Genomic DNA, 18,505 nt, shown 5'->3' with positions numbered 1-18,505 from the left:
CAAACATAAAAAAGGAGGGGAGATAAGGACAATAGATGTTTGATAGGAAAGAAGAAGCAAACCACACCAGAGCACCCGTCAACCACCCACAAGAAGATTTCTTACTCAACAAACACAAGTTGAACTGTTTAAGTTACAGATGTTTGAATAGAAAGTAAAAATTCTACCCCATCCTAAAAATTGTGGTGAATGTGTTGTACAATTTAAGACAGTTTAGGAGGTGGGCTGTTTGGACTTTGTTAGACTGTCAGAGCCAACCTGGACTATGTGGGATACATCCCACCAAGATAAACACATGCTAGAAGAAATACAGTGGAGTCCACTGACTTTAACGGAAATCCACAGGTCCACCAAACTTTCATCAGTTTAGTCAGGTGTAAGGTATATAGAAAGATGTTGGTCAAATAGGACCCCCCCAAAAAAGAAAGAAAGAAATGGAGGACTTTACTTTCTTTCCGTTAGCACTGTTTTCAGATTAACCATGTTCAATTTAAGTGGACTCCACTGAATCTCCCATTACTCAACTTAAAGAATCAAACTGTATAGAGCGAGTACGGTGAAAAGCCTAACCTCATTAGATGAGAGACACTACAGACACCAAACTGTAAAATAACAAACATATACAATATCATTACCACAACAAAATTTAAAAAGCGTCTTAATTTTTCCTTCCTTCACTACTGACCTTCTCATCCACAGTGATGGTGATGTCCTTGTGCTCAGGCTCCACAGTGTCCAGCGCTGCCTCCGTACTACCAGCGGCCGAGGTCGCACTGGACATGGGCCTGAGGGGGGGGGGAGGACAAAAAGAAAACAAAAAGAAAGATAAGACCTTCTGTCACACAGTCTGGGTATCTACACTCCCACATCATTATCTCAAGAATGTAAGCACGATACCAAAAACAACTGTCATCATGGAGAAAAACATTCAGCATCTTACATTCCTAAATCAGCCTCCCTGTGACTCAAATTATCAAGGTAGCTCACAGACTAGTACACCATATACAATATAATGACTTTCCGCTTGAACCTTAACCAAGATCCGTCTCCCTCAAATCTCCTGTTACAATAAAACTTTAACTCACTTATAAATACTGAGCCTTTCCCATGCAATTCACCTTGTATATGATGAACATTCAGCAAACAACTACGTAATATGACACAGGCGTGCATTTGAACAAATCAGCCTGAAAATGTTACACGTGTACTTTGACGGAGGGTCTAGTGTTTTTTGCACCACCATTTTATTTCCAACGTATCAAAGGACAAAAGAGAATGCTCTAGTTTGAAACCAAACTTCATCAGATGTATTCTGTGGCACTACAGCAGATTAACTTTCAACGGCTGAGACATGTTTGGCATAGCAGCAAAGAGGTGGACACTAATCTGGACCTTATTGTTCAGGTGTATTAGGGAAACAACTGCTCATGTACAAGCAAGCACTTTGGTTCTTTCCCTCCGAGAGTGACATGAGTCGCGGAGTCGCACTGATGTCTCTAGTCCCTATCATTATCGATGAAATTTATACCTCTTACTTTAGAAATCCTTTCTTCAAATGATCACTTGGATTCAACGAATTTGTAAGTCAGCAAGTCGGGCCCGAGGACTTTACCTTGTTACGAAAATAAATCACTGCCATCTTGATAAGTACTTTGTAATGATAAAAGGATATAGGACAGATCGTGTGTGCGCCTTGCCCAGGGTCAAAGCAGAAAAAAGAGATAATACTTGATGCTGATGTCTTATAATGTTTTCATGTCATATATATATCATAATCATAACATTAAAACATACAATGCTAAGAGCATGCTGCCCACCCCTCCTGAGTAATCACTTTCTGATCCCCATACCTTCACATTCAATGTGTCACATTTTTAGCTTAATTTGACTATAGAAAGAGAGGCAAGAGGTCGCAAAAATTTTTTTTAACCCCAAAACTCCGCACTGAGCGAACCCGCAGCTGATTTTTAGACTAATGATCAGCAGTTAATGCATGCGCAAGGGGAAGCTATTCCTATTTTTTCTCTCGAAAAATGAAAGAGAGCTTCAAAACAGCAACTGCAGTGCCATCTGAAGCAATGCATGAACTTCCGCGGACACTTTTTTAACTGAGTGAACCATTTTGTAATACACATTGACTGTAGCCTATTCAGAATATTAACAACCCTACCAAGCCAAATACAGTCGAACCTGCCCTGACTGCCACCTCTATAAGACGGCCACCTGTAACAAACGGCCTCTTTCCATTTCCCCCCTTGCATAATTTTTTTCCATAATAATTTAACTGTCTAAAACGGGCACCTGTCCAACGCGGCCGCAGCCACCATATATCTTAACACACAACCCCTATAACACCAAACAATAACACCTCTGTCTTAGACGGCCACATTAGAGACGCCATTATAAAATACCGTTTTGACGAGATGCCATTATAAAATACCGTTTTGACATATATAACCATGCATTGGCCCCTGGCGTTGTGGGAGAGCCGTCATGTCCAATCACCTGTCGTTATTGTTAGGTAGTCCGTCCAATCCATCAAGTTGCGTAGGCCCCTCCCACTGTTGACCAATAGGCAACAAATTTTCAGCTGCTGGTGAGGTAAGCATGTGATCCCTCATAACCTCCCTGCCCAGAACTCATAGAATCTACACAAATCGTAAGTGAGATGAGTGGTCACTGTTTCCCCAGTCTGTAACAAAGTAACAATGGACGTCAACATAAATTTGTGACAGAAGCGTCACTCGTTCTCCGAATGGTGGCGACCCGTGTGTTTGTTTTACTATAGCACTCGGTTCATTTCGTATTGTCACCCACCCTTACACAAAAGCAGCGACAAAAGAACAAGGCCACCTTTATTCTCACCCCGGGTGAGAATAGCGCAGGCGAGTCTTTTGGCTATTCTCACCCGGTGGGCGTTCACCGTTATAGCCTAGGCCAACCAGTGAAGCGTTCACCCTGAACCACAGAATTCTACACTGTGATAACAGAATTATAGAATTCTGTGCTGTGAACAAACGTTCTAGATCTATTACTACTACTGTTAGTGTTAGCCTAAAATAAAAGCGTGCAATTTTGTCTGTGGGCAGTGGAGAGAGAGAAAGAGAGAGAGAGAGGAGTAGCGCGAGAACTTCCGGGCAAAACAAGGCGACCCGCGTAGTTCGGCTCGATTCGGAAAGTTAAATAGCCGTAGCATCTTTGTACAGACAACCAAATTAATTTAGTTTTCTTGTTTAAAATCATTTTTTAACTTTGTTTTGGTCAATTTGATCATCCACACCGATAGACAGTATTCAGAAAGAGACAGAGAGAGAGGGGAGGAGTAGATCTTACGAGAACTTCCAGGCAAAACAAAATGGCGACCCGTGTTGTTCGGCTCGATTCGAAAAGGGAAATAGCCATAGCATCTTTGAAGACGATCAAATTAGCTTACTTTTGTGCTATAACGTAATTTTTTCTTGGCGTTTATCAATTTGATCATCAACACCAATAGACAGTATTCCAAAATTAGGAAAAACAGGTCTTGTTTCACACCGGGTGAGAATAGCCTACGCTGGCAAGTCTCATCCAGGTGAGAATAGCCACTTCCAAAGAACAAACTCCCCCCCCCCCCCCCCGAAGCGAAAACAAAAACAACAAATCTTGCAGACTCTGGTATGATCTTTGACTTATTTTCACTGCTCAGAAATGTTGACGCTTTGGCCGGCATGTTTTCGCTTACATTTTATTCAGATTTGGAGAATTAGGGTCTGATTTGACTTACTTACACCACAACAACAACACCAGAAGGGAATGGTTTGTTTTCTTCATCTTGATCAGTCCTGCCTAAGACCGCCACCTGTCTTATACGACCACTTTTCTCCTTGACAATGGGTGGCCGTTTTAAACAGGTTCGATCGTATTTCGATTAGATGACTAGAATCTTGGTGTGTGTGTGTAGTAGTGTTGGGCCTGCAGCCTGACTGAAGTTGAAGTAGATCTAGATCTAGATCTAGAATCTAGATCTAGATCTAGATCTAGATCTAGATCTAGAGAGAAGTCTGTTGGCCGACTTGGTTCAGAGAGGGTGTTGGATAAATTTTCATGCTTTTCTCTTAACAAACCACAGCCCCAATTTAAACAATACAATATTCACATAACATGTGTCATTAGCAAAATGGCAGTAAACAAACCTGGTATTCACAAGCCTTGCGCAGGAACGCAATCTCCCTGCTAGTCTGACCACTGCAGAAGCCATCTTGAAATTATTGCTGCTGACCTTGGAGCAAGGGAAATCACTCTGAATATATCGTTTTCATTTTCTACTGTTCGCAATTCGCAAAGCAATATGAACGACTACAGGCCTGTCGAAAAATGTTGTGACTCTGACAGGCAAAAGAGACTTATAAAAAGATAGGTATTGTGAACATAACAGGGAAATCTAACTCAGCAACGAAATGTCTGAGCCTCCTTTCACCATCCGTATTCGTTCTGAGAACAATGAGGATATGGACTGGATGGTGAAACCTGATGAAGTCACATTTTTACAGACTCTGGTACGATCTTTGATTTATTTTCATTGCTCAGCAATGTTGACACTTTGGCCGGCACGTTTTCGCTTCTTACATTTTAATCAGATTTGGAGAATTATGGTCTGATTTGACTACTACACTTAATATAACCATTGTTTGTATAGGGCTATTGTTTACTTTCTAAATCTAAATATATCTAGGTGAGAGGCAAGAGTCAAGAGGGTCACTTCTACTTTTTAGTCAGGTCGCAGCTAGCCTCCCGTGGCTCTTCGAACTCAAAACTCCAATGCGCGTGCACAATTAACGGGCTCTCCACGGATATATGGTGGTCCCGACTTTTTTTTACGTCGAAGACCTGGAAGTGACTCGGAAAGTTCAAAGTAAAAAACCGCCTGTGCCAGAACAGGAAATGGACTCGGACTGGAGTCAAAGAAAAATGAAAAAAATAAAGGAAGTATAGTCTATAACCCAGCAACAGATAAAAGCCTTAAAGGGGATGGGGTACAATTGGGACAGGTTGAAAAGAAGGTTGTTGAAGGTTTGCTCATTGTCCCCATGTATCTCCCTCCACAAAAACTCATCCAGGTGAGAATCTTATGTTGTCCCCTGCACTCCAGCCATCTGTTTAAAAAATCTTCCCTTACAATTTTTCCAAAAATATTCCACCCAGTTCGTGCAAGCAGCGGTGACAGGGCAGACAAAATTCCTCTCGTGAATATCTGTAGTGTGTTAGTATTGAGGGTTTGGCTGGATTGTACTTTACCGGACCACCCGTCCCGGCCCGTGATTACTACGCACGTCTAGCCTAACTACGCACTCATAGTACTCTACGTGCGGACAAAAGGTAGTTCCGCGGGCGACTTCGCGCACGCACAGCGCAAGCCAGCAGCGACTGGCGAGGCGAGGTGAGCGAGAGGTGGTGGTTGAAGGTGTTGGGGAATTAACTTTGGTGGACCACCATATGTATCATACCAACAGTGGGGGGGGGGGGGGGGGGTTCAGGGGGGTTTGCCCCCCTGGAAACTATAATATAGAAAACACACAATGCGAAACAATAACATGAGCGTGTTTACATTCAATGTAACAACAGTGGGGGGAGGGGGGGTTTCAGGAGCCCCCTGGCAACAATAATTTAAAGACACACACACACGCACATATAAAAACAATAACATGAGCGGACAATCGCGAGCAGGGCCAAGGGGGTTGGAATCATGCAAATGAGCTCTTGTGCGTATCTCTAGCCCTCTATTGCACTTTGCCAGACCAGGAGTAGGCCGAGACAGCAGAGTCGCGAGCAAATAAGAATAGTGGACCATGTGATTAGATTGACCAATTAGCTTCAAGGTGTCAGGGTCGTGGGTCAAAGGGCACAGTGGCATGGTCGTGATGACTGAAAAACCCGGTAAGAAAGGTCAGTCAATTGTTGGCTGTCGAAGGGTGAGGATGTGGAAAACTGAGTACAGGAGAGTGAGTAGGGGAGCTCGGAAAGGAAGAATAGCGGGCCACTAGGCACCAGGGGCGCCATAGTGAATGTAGTTCCGACCTGTGGTCCGCTAAAGTACAATCTTACCGAGGGTTTACTGGCAAATTTCCAATGCCAACGTATAAGCCTGCCCCCCGTTGGAGTGGATGATTGTCCCAGGTGCTATGCAGCGAAGGATGATGGGCAGCAGGGTTGCTGCTGTGCGGTCTGGAACAAGTTCCAAGCACCTGCGTCCGGTGTTTCTGTCTACACCCTTAAATACCCACCGCTCCGGCACAGCGTGTCCAATGTTGTACTTGCGCTTTGCCAGTAAGGCTTTCGTCTATTTCAACGATGTGTCTGGGGCCCTGTATCACATACGGGTTGTTAACAAGCCAATTGGCACAAATGTCTCTACAATATTGGTACCACTGTACCACAGTTTCTTCATTTACACCAACTAACAATTTCATGTAATTTTAAATGAGAGTTGAACAAATACGAGTCTTTTCTCAAAGAGACTTTGATGCTCTAAATGTCTTACTTGCCTTCATGCGTTGCATTGATTTGTTTTTTTATTGAACTGAAATATCTTTCTTCATCAGGAAGTGTTTTCCCAAATCATGCCCAATTCGTCCCACACAGCATTTGAATGTAAGTACAGAATTCTTTATATACTTCTTTGTTAACCCCTTCAGACAGTTTTTTATTTTTCATCTTTTACTGCACCCAATATTTGCCAGCCAAGATGGAGTGGTGTCTGTAATTTAAAGGTTGTTTAAAAAATCAGTGATTTGTGCACTTCTTTTTTCTTCAGATTTCTCATCTTTCTTCAGTTTTTTGGTAGAATTCCCATCAATGCTGTTGTAGTGTGAATAAAATCCTATGTCATGTTGCATTTGAAAGGATTGTTGTAAATTGAAAGGGCTAATATAATGCAAAATACGTGTCATTGGTGTAAAAGTTGTTGAAATGTAATTCATGTTGAAGTGCTGACAGGCACCAGGGGCTGGGAGCTTTGGATTTGATCTTCATTTTATTTATGTTGTCATTAATGTTATTATTATTATAATTAATAATGTCTTTTGGTCCACGAAATAATTATCAAAATCGGCTGATTTTAGGATGTACATTTTTTGACAAGATGACATATTGGCTCACGGTGTTGACATATATAGTTTTCACAAGCTTTTGCAAAGGGGGTTACGGTAGAAATTGAGATAGGAGAGATCATAAAACCACTTTGTTATTTTCTTTTTTAACAGTTAGGTTAAGAACGATCAGTGATGGTTTTTGTTATTTTAAAAAGCAGAATAAAAGCTATTTCTTTACCTATTCAATATGCCTACTGTATTGCCAGCCATTTTTGTCCATTGTTTTCATTATTTTCAGTTTGAAAATTGAGCCATGTCAGCCTCCATGACTTAACTAAGTGCTCAGTAAATAATCTGTTGTCTACTCCAACATTTATTTGATTGAAGGTGTTTTTCTTTATTGGTTTGCTATTAATTTTATGTTTTTTTTGGTTTTTTTTACAGATGAAGATGAAGATGGTGATAGAATCACTGTGCGGAGTGATGATGAGATGAAGGACATGTTTAACTACGTAAGTGCCCACAATGCCTGAGCCCATTTGAGACAGGGATTCAAATAAGGAATTGTGTCTCTGAATGTGGCAGCTTTGGTGTTTTGAAAAGATTTCTAGAAGCTAGTTAAATAGGCCAATAAAAACGTTTTTAGTAATGTGAACTTTTATGTCTAAATAAATATTACAGAATAAAAGTGAATGTTTTTCAAGCAGTATTTTTGGATATTGTCTTTCTCTGACGTGATTGAGGTATTTTGTGACATTTTGTCCTTTTTTCCAGTACTTTGGTGAGATGAAGGAAGAGGACCGTGCGAGGGGTTTGTTTCCCCCACTCATCATCTACCCCAAACGTAAGTGTTACTGTGAGTGAGGCTAGCAAGCTGTACAGCATTGAGTTGTCATCAGTTGGACAATTCTTCTAAAAAACAGTAGCGCTTGAAGGTCACAAGTGAAGCCATAAGAATGTTTAACCAACTCACTATACGTTTAGGCAGATGAGTACATCTCTTTAGAAAAGAGAATGGTGCTGCTTTCTGCAACGAGTTGTGGCATTTGTGATCATTACAAGTTGCTATTTTTTCCTTTACTATACTTTCTACTATACTTTCTTACGCATGACATCTCAGCAAATTTTGATAAAACATTTTAGATATCTTCAGTTTTAACTTTTCAAATTATGTTTAAATTACTCACCTTTTGAAATTCCCCACGTTTAAGTTGTTCGCTTTTCTTATGAACTTTTCCTCGTTTATAGTTTTTTTCCAAAGAGTCAGGGTATACACACCAGTAAATTAAAGTAGAATATTTAACCCTCTCTGAGGTCGTTTTGTACCCCCACGGTTGTATTCCTCACGTTTTAGAATGCTTCTAGTATGAAGATCTCTTTGAAACTTTCAGTATTTCTCAAAAAATCATTTTGACAGACTGCTATGCAAAGCGTACGGATCGGATTAACGGGTAAATTTCTTCTTTGGAAAGTGGTGGCACAGAGTTCCCTACGTTGTATGGATATGATAGTAAAACACGACATACGGATAGGGTTAAGTAAAATTTATCTTCAGTTTTTTGTTGCTCTGAAATAACTTACTTGTTTTCTCAGTGAGTGTCATGACTCTTATCCTCCCTACTTGCCTCCCTGTGATTTTTGTTTTTATAGTAGGGAAAGCTTTTTACGCATGGTCACTAGAGAGTTAATTCAACATACAAAGTTTATCAACTTTGTTTGAAGTCTCAAGGACAGAAATCTGACTTCTGATAGTTTATGTTACAACAATGCAATATGATGTTCTGGTGACTCTGTTGGATCATCGAAATGTGGGCCTGTGGTCTGAAGTTCTAGAAGAAAATGCCGCAATGGTCGGAAAGTGGCATCTGGTGAAAATGGCAGGTTGAAGTAATGTAAGTCAAAAGGTCACTTTTTATACTTTTGAAAGTTACAAAAGTTGTGCATGTTACTGGGCGTGAAAAAGTAATCCACCTCACTTTTTAAAGAAGTGGAAATAGATTTTTAAATAGTCAGATTGAGTTCTGCCCTGACTGCCACCCTGTATATACATACTGCTTGATCAGCTTTGCTTTTTGTGTCTTTGCAGATGGAAAAACTCCACAAAACAGAAATATTCATGGACTTAAAGTAAGATGCACATCTAGACTTGTAATTAATTATCTTCGCACAATCAATTCAAAATGTTGCAATAGTATTTGTCTTCTTTGCAAAGAGATAATTGCACTGTTCTTATGTGTAGATAAATTTTAGTATACTAAATTGCTACCTGTCACTGCTATTAATTTTTTCCTATAGAGGATCATGATCATTGAACTTTATTTTATCTTGTCTTTTACCCTGACAAACAGGGAAAAAAAATAAAAGGGCCCATAGATAAGCTGTTAAAGGTTGACATAGTTCAAATTTTTATTTAGATAATGACTGCAGTATTTTTTTATAGCATTATTATATATTATTGTTTCTTCCCACCCCCCCACCCCCCCACCCCCCCATCCCCCCTCCCCCTTCTTTCTGTATAAAACATCGACCATTTGTAGATCCGCACCGGAAGTCAACCTGAGGAGGCTGCTCCGGCACCCAATCAGTAAGTCTTTGTATCATTGAAAAAATTGATAACTTTAGTAGGCTTAATAAGAGCAGGGTGAACAATAGTTTGGCATTTGTTTAATTGCATGTTTGCGTAAGAGCATGCTTTTCTTGTCACCCGAGGTGTGTGATATTTGCTGGAGACCACTGTAATATAATGTGAAGAATTCAGATAGGTCTTGATTAGAATGATATTATATTGTGTAAACATTTCTGATATATCTCAAATAGAAAGATATGATATAGTGTAAACTGTTCAAGTGTTTTTAAATTAGAATAATACAATATAATTTGCAACATTCAGATAGATCTCAGTTCAAATGATGATTATTATAATCATTCTGAGTTAGATCTTTCTGAATTTTTGTGAAAATATAAAGATATATAAGGATGATGTGGATGTATTACTGTTTGTATGTTTCACATTCATTGACAGGATTAGATCTATGTTGTGGTAATCTTTGAGACACACATAGCACAGACAATATTTGAGGTTATCCCTTGAACTCCCAGGCCTACATGACCATTCTAGAGAGCCTGAGACTGTCTGTGGCTGGGCAGAGAAAGGGTTAACACACATATGAAAAATATACTACTTAGATTTTTTTCTTTCCGAACTTATCTGGATGAAGAAGAAAAGCAGTTCTTTTTCCATTTCAACACTCTCTTGCCATATGGGTTGTTTGCGGGTGCTCTGATGTGGTGTGTTCCTTCTTTCTTAAAGATCCTCTTTCATCCTTTATCTTTCCTTCTTTTTTGTGTTTGTTACTCTCTTTGACTCATCAGCACATATGACTTATATGACCTAATTGTGTTGCAAGTACTGTAAAATTCTTACTAAAACTAAAAACTCTCTTCCCCTCATTAACTCATCTCCACCCTCCCCCCCCCTCCCCCTCACCCCTTCCTTGTGAGACCATGACTGTCATTGTTTGTGTGTTCCAGAGGTGGCCAGGTGGGGCTGGAGGGTATCCTGTTCTGTGGAGACATCACCAAGGACTCACTACATTATGTACAGATGTTGGGACAGGGGAACGGGGGTCGGGTCTACAGGTAAGGGAGGGGGCATGGGTGGGGGGGCTGCTCCTTTGTGCCTTGATGTGTCCTATTCTTTTTCATGCTCTAGCTCAATTCCCTCAAGCACTCTATTTCTTTTTATTTTAACTATTCTTTTACATGTTCTGTTCTTTTATGTGTTCTGTTTCTGTACATGTTTTATTTCTGTCTGTGTTCTATCTCTAATTTATGCTTTTTTTTCTTTTCAGGTTCTATTTTTTATATATTCCATTTCTTTTCACGTGCTGTCTTTATTCATGTTCTGTTTCTTTTTCTGTTCCATTTTTCTTCATGAACTATTTCTATACGTGTTCTATTTCTGTACATGTTTTACTTTTTTTTTTTTTTTACCTATGTTCCATTTGTTTTTTGCTCTTTTTCTGTATATATTTTATTTTTATGTTCCCCAGAGCTGTTCACAAGCCTACAGGGAAAGTAATGGCTGTCAAGGTAAGTTGTCTTACCTGTTGTCAAGTTGACCGATTTTTCCCAACATATTTTGAGGGGCCTGGATGTTATATATGACATTTTCCCCTCTGCCTCTTTTGTCTTTCCCACATAGACTGACTTGGCCCTGAGAGGCAGAGTTGAAATAGCATTCTCTGTCAGTGATTTATATTTTGTTGATAGAGGTGTGTAAAGTGGCACGTGTGTGGTTGGCGGGTGCTCTAGTTTGGTTTGCCCCTTCTTTCCTATTAAACATCTTTTGTCCTTATCTCTCCTCTTTTTTTGAAGTTTGTTACTCTCTTGTTACACCTCTAATCTATGACATTTAAATGACTAATTATGTTGCAAGTGCCATTAAACTTTTGCTAAAACCTTATGAAAGAGGCCATACCTCAGAACTCATATAAATTTTGAGACCTCGAAATAATCATACTGTGTAAGTAAACGAAATCTGGTCAACAGAGAAATCAAAATGACTATATATATCTTGGGAATGAACTTAATATTGTGGGTGGTTGAAGGACACTATTGGCAGGCCCCACTTTTGTATTTTCCTTCTGTCATTTCTGTCTGTCTGGGTTTTTTTTCCCCCCAAGCACTTGCTGATTGATGTCATGTTGATGATGTTTCTTTTTACTCAAATTCAGGGTAAAGGACAATAGGAACATTAACATTTGTGGGTCATTTCAGATTTTTATGGGTTTTTTTCTCTTTTTCATTCAGGAGATACAACTGGATATATCTGTGGTCATCCAGAAACAGATCATATCAGAACTAGAGATTCTTTACAAGGTAAGTACCGGCAGTCCTTTTAGCTGTTTTGTTGTCACAGACATTATTTCTCAATAGTCAAAGTGTTGGGCTCAAAGCTCAGTAGGATAATGAGTTCAATGAATTCCTGCTAATCTGCTATGCCAAGCAGCATTGGTCCCTCCATAATTTTGATTTCTCATTTTCTTTTTGGTCCACCAAACATGTAAACAGCAATTTCAAGATGAGAGAGACAGAGAGAGAGACAGAGAGAGAGAGACAGAGACAGAGAGAGACAGAGAGAGAGACAGACAGACAGACAGACAGACAGACAGACAGACAGACAGGCAGGCAGGCAGACAGACAGACAGACAGACAGACAGACAGAGGCACAGACAGACACACAGATGGACAGCTGTATTATGTATTTATGTATTTTATGTGTCTGTGTTTGTGTATATGTTTATGTACATATATAGTCTACATTCAGCACTTAACTTGTTGTATAATGTGGTTGCTCGTTTGCGCCATGTCATTTCTCCGTATTGTTTCTTGACAATTTTCTGCTCCACTTTCAGTGCAATTCCCGAATGATCATCTCTTTCTTCGGTGCTTTTTTCCTGGAGAACCGGATCTCAATGTGTACAGAGTTTATGGATGGTATGTATCGAAACCTTTTTGTGTATGTGGATGGTAAAGTTTGTTTCTCAAGCAAGTAAAGGATTTTATCAAGTTTCTCTTTCTGTCTTTTTAGGTGTTGTATTTCAATCATCATGGGTTTTACCTGTCAGGCAAAGTCAAAATAACCTTTCTCTTAGATGAGATTTTAGTTTAGTTTTAGTAGAGGTTTTACGGCACTCGCAACTGCATAAGGTCATGTGAGCGCCAGTAGATCAGAGGTGTTACAAGACAGTAACAAACATAAAAAAGAAGAAGGGGAGATAAGGACGATAGATGTTTGATAGGAAAGAAGGAGCAAACCACACCAGAGGACCCGCCAACCACCCACTTAGATGAGATTGTGTTGATGGGAGTGTAACACATAAGACAATGTCATATTGTAAAGTTCCTAGCCATACTTGAATCAACACAAAGGCCAAGAATATCCTGCTCTGCTTGCACAGGACATATTTCATGACAAATGAGGCAAAGGTAGACGGAGAACAATTTATTTATGAGAATTTGAACAGATGGTTGACAGGAAAGGACCAGGATATTGATTCTAGGTTTTTGTGAGAGCATCTGAGCTCAGAAATGAGAGGCAGACCATGATCTCTGACATGTTCTTCACATCTGGCACTTGTAGATACTGTAAAGCTGGTGAGAAACTTTGCCATTTGTCGTAAAATGTCGATATTGTCGCAGATGGTTGGAAGGCGCCACTAGTAGGTCCTTCTACCTTACTTTCCCTCTGTTGTTTCTGTCTCTCTGTCTGTCTTGCTTTTCCTCAGCACTAAATGACCAATATTGTGTTGATGTTCTTCTCTTTACTCGAACAAGTGGGTGGTTGGCGGGTGCTCTGGTGTGGTCTGCTCCTTCTTTCCTTTCAAACATCTATCATCCTTATATATATCTCTCTTTCTTTTTTGTGATTGTCACTCTCTTGTCTTGTAACACCTCTAATCTTCTGGCGCTTATATGACCTTATTGTGTTGCGAGCGCTGTAAAACCTCTACTAAAACTAAAACTGTCCGTCTCGCTTTTCCTTAGCAGTAAATGATCATTATTGTGTTGATGTGTTTCTCTTTACTCGAACAAACAAGTTGATATTGTGTCTCGAACAAACAAGTTGATATTGTGTCTCGAACAAACAAGTTGATATTGTGTCTCGAACAAACAAGCTGATATTGTGTCTCGAACAAACAAGCTGATATTGTGTCTCGAACAAACAAGCTGATATTGTGTCTCGAACAAACAAGCTGATATTGTGTCTCGAACAAACAAGCTGATATTGTGTCTCGAACAAACAAGTTGATATTGTGTCTCGAACAAACAAGTTGATATTGTGTCTCGAACAAACAAGTTGATATTGTGTCTCGAACAAACAAGTTGATATTGTGTCTCGAACAAACAAGCTGATATTGTGTCTCGAACAAACAAGCTGATATTGTGTCTCGAACAAACAAGTTGATATTGTGTCTCGAACAAACAAGTTGATATTGTGTCTCGAACAAACAAGTTGATATTGTGTCTCGAACAAACAAGTTGATATTGTGTCTCGAACAAACAAGTTGATATTGTGTCTCGAACAAACAAGTTGATATTGTGTCTCGAACAAACAAGTTGATTTTGTGTCTCGAACAAACAAGTTGATATTGTGTCTCGAACAAACAAGTTGATTTTGTGTCTCGAACAAACAAGTTGATATTGTGTCTCGAACCAACAAGTTGATTTTGTGTGGTCGGCAGGTGGCTCTCTGGACCGCTACATGCCGGTGGAGGAGAAGGTGCTGGGCCAGATCAGCCTGTGTGTCATAGAGGGGATGCTCTACATGTGGAACCTCAAGATTCTACACAGAGGTTTGCTCGTTTGCTTTTATCTAGGGTGGGGACGAAGATAACAAAAATAACTAAAAGAATAACAATGATGATGGTAATGATCATAATAATCAAGTGATAGTAATAATGCAAACTGTTCTCTGCCAGAATTGGTCTCATCGGCCATAGCAGAAACTGCAAATCATCTTAACCTTTAGTTCTCCTAATTCTTCTATTTAGCTTGAGAAATATTCTCAACAGCAGAAGTATTGGTCATCATTAGACTTTGACCAATGAACTATTATTATTAGTAATAATGATAATAATATGTGTATAACGTAATATGCCCGACATGCAGACAGGATCAGGCCCAACGATATGGATGTAATATCTAATTGGATTTCGCATTGAATATTCTTAAGTGAGCCATTTACCAGGGGTTGTGCTCTTGGTTTTCACACTAGACATTCTGAACATTTTATTGCAAGTGGATGGGTTTCCTTTTACCACCAACATTTCAAGTCGTGGCCAGTCGGAAAAGGAAGATTTTGATATTTTGTTAGCTGAGCCCCCTCCAGCATATCAGAATTTGACTCTGTAGTAAACTCGAGAAACACAAAAATGGGCCGATTTTAGAGTGAAAGTGTACCACCAACATTATGTTCAAGGCATTGTTATAGATGAGAGTGTATGTTACAGTAAAAGCAAACAAATCTGTGTGGCTGTCCCCAGATATTAAACCGTACAACATTCTAGTCAACACGGCCGGTGAGGTCAAGCTTTGTGACTTCGGTGTCAGTACTCAGGTCAGTGCAGTATCTGTCTGTCTGTCTGTCTGTCTGTCTGTCTGTTTCTCTTACTGTCTGTCTGTCACTTGTACTTTCTCTCTCGCTCTGCCTCTTCTCTCACTCACTCTCCCACTAACTCTCTTTCTTTCTCTGTCTTAATCTACCTCATTCTGTCTGTCTTTCTCTCTGTATGTCTGTCTGTCTGTCGTTGATGTTTTTCCTTTAAATAATAGCAATTTATAACAACTATCTCTCTGTGTTTATAGGTGGAAGGGACTACTGTTTTCAGACTTTACTGGTTTAACTCTTTTTATCCTATCCGTACCGCCACGGACTCTGTACCGGTCCTGGGGCCGCCGCGCCGTATGAGTCGGAAGTCAGTGCGTATATTTCAAAGTGCTATATTTCTTACGTTTACTCTAAGGTTTTAAGGAAATTTGGCAGTTAAGTTAGAAATTGAATGTAGTTTTTGTAAATGTATGTGGTTAGGAAATACACCAATAGCACAATGTAGATTTTGAGGTGTATTCCACCTTCGAACTTGACCCTCATTGCCGCGCCCACGACGCCCCACTGGATTTTATAATAAATCTAGATCTAGCCCTACCCATCGAGCGCAAATTCCAGCTGACCCTCTCACCATGATCTGAATCGCTATTAGATGAGTCTAAGTCCTGTTTCTTATCATCCACAACAGAATTTACGGCTCTTATTTCAGAGTCACTTTCATCAAATTAGTATCATTCCCCCTCATAACCCAGCGCCACTTCAAAAAGAACTTCGTCGGTCGTGAATGTGCGTTTTCGAGACATCTTTCAAGCTTCTACACCCATCAGAAACAAAGAAACCACTGTTCATTGGAAAATTAAAATATTCAGACAGAGCTAGCATCGCCGTATTTGCGTATTTTGGTATTTACAAGCAGAACTAGCTTCTTTGACGTGACCGCATCGCTGTTCCGAGAATACTCGTAGCCAGGATAAAAAGAGTTAAGAAATTTTTGGGTTTTTTTCTCTTTTTTCTCTTTTCTACTAATATAAGTAGTATTATTAGTATTATTTATTACTTTTATTGATGTTGTTGTTTTGTTATTCTTCATTATCATTCATTTTATTATTATTATTATTATTGTTGTTTAAAAAAATTATTTTTATCATTCTTGTTAGGGTTATTATTGTTGTTATTAACTTTCATTTCCTGTTTCTAGAGATTGTGAAGAGGTTGATTTTGATTTTTTTTTTTTCAGCTCGTGAAATCCATCGCCACCACATTCCTTGGTACCAACGTATACATGGCTGTGAGTTGGCCTTTCACCTTGTCCTTCATGGGTGGTTGGCGGGTGCCCTGATGAAATTTGCTCTTTTTTTCCTCTCAACCTTCTATCGTTTTCATTTTTTTTCTTTGTTACTCTTGAGGGACAACTTTAACCTTCGCACTTATATGACTTATTTGTGTTGTAAATGCTGTAAAACTCTTACTAAAATAGAAAAATAAAAGCCTTCTCCTTCTCCTACAGTTTGGCTCAGAGATATTGTAAAGTGAAGAATGATGTGGATGTTTTTGTGTCTTTCAATAGCTGTTTTTCATGTGGTGATGGAGATGGACAGTACTTTTCATATGATTTCCAGGCCTTCGTGTCATTTCAAATGTCCCAAAAACTGCTTGTCCAATTTATATTAGCGATAAGTTCTCAGTTTAAGTTAACCTTACAAGTCTGACCTCTGGACTGGCAAGTGACCTCTTGATTGCTGTCCACAGCCGGAGAGAGTTCAAGGTCACGATTATGGGAAGCCGGCAGAAGTGTGGAGTTTTGGGGTGACTTTGTTTGAGGTGAGTCCCATCGTGTGGGAGATGTGGCGCTAAAGGTGCCCTTGGTTGAATAAATAGATATGTGTGTCACGACGTGGTTAGAACATAAATTCGTTGATATAACATCATAATAAGCAATCTCCCCTCCTTCTTTTTTGTGTTTGTTACTCTCTTGTAACACCTCAAATCTTCTGCACTTTTATGTCCATATTATGTTGCAAGCACAGTAAAACACTTATTAAAACTAAAGAGGTTGCTTAAATAGAAAAAAAAAATTGTAGATTATATTGTATTTCATTTTACCTTCGTTTTTGGATCAATAATGTTTGGTTTAAGCAAACTTCACTAGAGTTTATTCATTTTCTGTCTTGTTCTTTCCTCAGCTGGCCTGTGGAAAATTGCCTTTTGCAAGTGTAAGTAACACGCTTTCCCTCTCTCTGTCTGTCTGTCTCTCTCTCACTCTCTCTCCCCCCTTCTCTCCCTCTCTCTCTCTCTCTCCCCCCTCTCTCTCTCTCTCTCCCCATCTCTCTCTCTCTGTAGATAGTTTACCTGGTACATTTGTACCGTCTGTCTTGTTTCTGTTACCTGGTGTCTGTTGTGAGGGTAATTTTTGACAACCCCTCAGGGCAGTGCTACTGACTGTAGTGTCTTTAGGTCATTCCCAAAGGGGGGACATTTCTCGTTCAAGCATAGTAAAATTGTAAATGGGCTGACTCATGTCACGCTCATAACTGTGTCTGATCTACAACAGGGAACTGCTGCTTTTTCTTTCCTGATCCTTACTATTGTCATTTTCCTCTACTTCTTTTGTATGTTTGTCACTCTCTTGTGACCTGCTATTTCCGGGGTGCCTTGATAGTCGAAGCAGACCTTGTGCTGTTGAAGCTAGGGAGGTGAGCAGTCTAAGTTTGATTCCCTGTAAAGACTTCTCTGTTGACACCCACCCATTGGCGCTCATATGACCTTATGCAGTTGCGAGCGCCGTAAAACCCTCTACTATATATAATATAATGTTTGACACTTTGCTTTGCAAGAGAAGAACAAGAGTTTGATTCCCACATGAGGAACATATTTTATCAAGTGCCGCCATTTTTGTTCTTGGATGTGTATCCCCACACATTGCCTGTGGCTTTGGGATCAAAAGTAACCTAGTGGATGTGTTGGTGGGTGCTCTGGTGTGGTTTGCTCCTTCTTTTCTATCAAACATGTGTCGTCTTTATCTCTCCTCCTTTTTTGTGTTTGTTACTCTCGTCCCTTGTAACACTTTTCTAATCTTCGGCACTTAAATGACCTTATTGTGTTGCAAGTGCCGTAAAACTCTTACTAAAACTAACAAAAGCAGCCCACACTTAGAGAGCGCCACTTGTAGGCCTGACTTTTTTTTTTCTTTTTCTTTTCTCTGTTACATATGTCTGTCTCTTTTGCTTTTTCTTTTTGCTATGTGACTGTTATTGTGTTGATATTTTTCTTTGTGCTGCTATGTGACTGTTATTGATTGTGTTAATATTTTTCTTTGTGCTATGTG

The 18,505-nt window shown here is 39.7% G+C and overlaps 2 protein-coding genes across 2 annotated transcripts in view; one reads left to right on the top strand and one right to left on the bottom strand.

The window, feature by feature from the left end:
- The window catches only part of LOC101845887 (NADH dehydrogenase [ubiquinone] iron-sulfur protein 4, mitochondrial), a gene marked incomplete in the record, with an annotated part of 8,065 nt that extends 3,785 nt beyond the window's left edge, over positions 1–4,280 (bottom strand). The window contains 2 exon segments of the mRNA XM_013089185.2: positions 686–785; positions 4,173–4,280. Of these exon segments, the coding sequence (XP_012944639.1) occupies positions 686–785; positions 4,173–4,237 (165 nt within the window).
- A 25-nt stretch (positions 4,281–4,305) lies between these two features.
- The window catches only part of LOC101846695 (dual specificity mitogen-activated protein kinase kinase 5), a 21,094-nt gene continuing 6,894 nt past the window's right edge, over positions 4,306–18,505 (top strand). The window contains exons 1-15 of the mRNA XM_013089184.2: positions 4,306–4,535; positions 6,579–6,627; positions 7,512–7,579; positions 7,842–7,911; positions 9,154–9,194; positions 9,605–9,651; positions 10,599–10,706; positions 11,120–11,159; positions 11,880–11,948; positions 12,485–12,566; positions 14,315–14,425; positions 15,116–15,189; positions 16,418–16,468; positions 16,930–17,001; positions 17,364–17,393. Of these exons, the coding sequence (XP_012944638.2) occupies positions 4,437–4,535; positions 6,579–6,627; positions 7,512–7,579; positions 7,842–7,911; positions 9,154–9,194; positions 9,605–9,651; positions 10,599–10,706; positions 11,120–11,159; positions 11,880–11,948; positions 12,485–12,566; positions 14,315–14,425; positions 15,116–15,189; positions 16,418–16,468; positions 16,930–17,001; positions 17,364–17,393 (1,011 nt within the window). The 5' untranslated portion in view covers positions 4,306–4,436. The remainder of the gene's footprint in view (positions 4,536–6,578; positions 6,628–7,511; positions 7,580–7,841; positions 7,912–9,153; positions 9,195–9,604; positions 9,652–10,598; positions 10,707–11,119; positions 11,160–11,879; positions 11,949–12,484; positions 12,567–14,314; positions 14,426–15,115; positions 15,190–16,417; positions 16,469–16,929; positions 17,002–17,363; positions 17,394–18,505) is intronic.

The sequence above is a fragment of the Aplysia californica genome, unplaced genomic scaffold, assembly GCF_000002075.1.
Source record: "Aplysia californica isolate F4 #8 unplaced genomic scaffold, AplCal3.0 scaffold00888, whole genome shotgun sequence".
In the NCBI taxonomy this organism is placed as follows: Eukaryota; Metazoa; Mollusca; class Gastropoda; order Aplysiida; family Aplysiidae; genus Aplysia; species Aplysia californica.
This window is presented reverse-complemented; position numbering and strand designations above follow the sequence as displayed.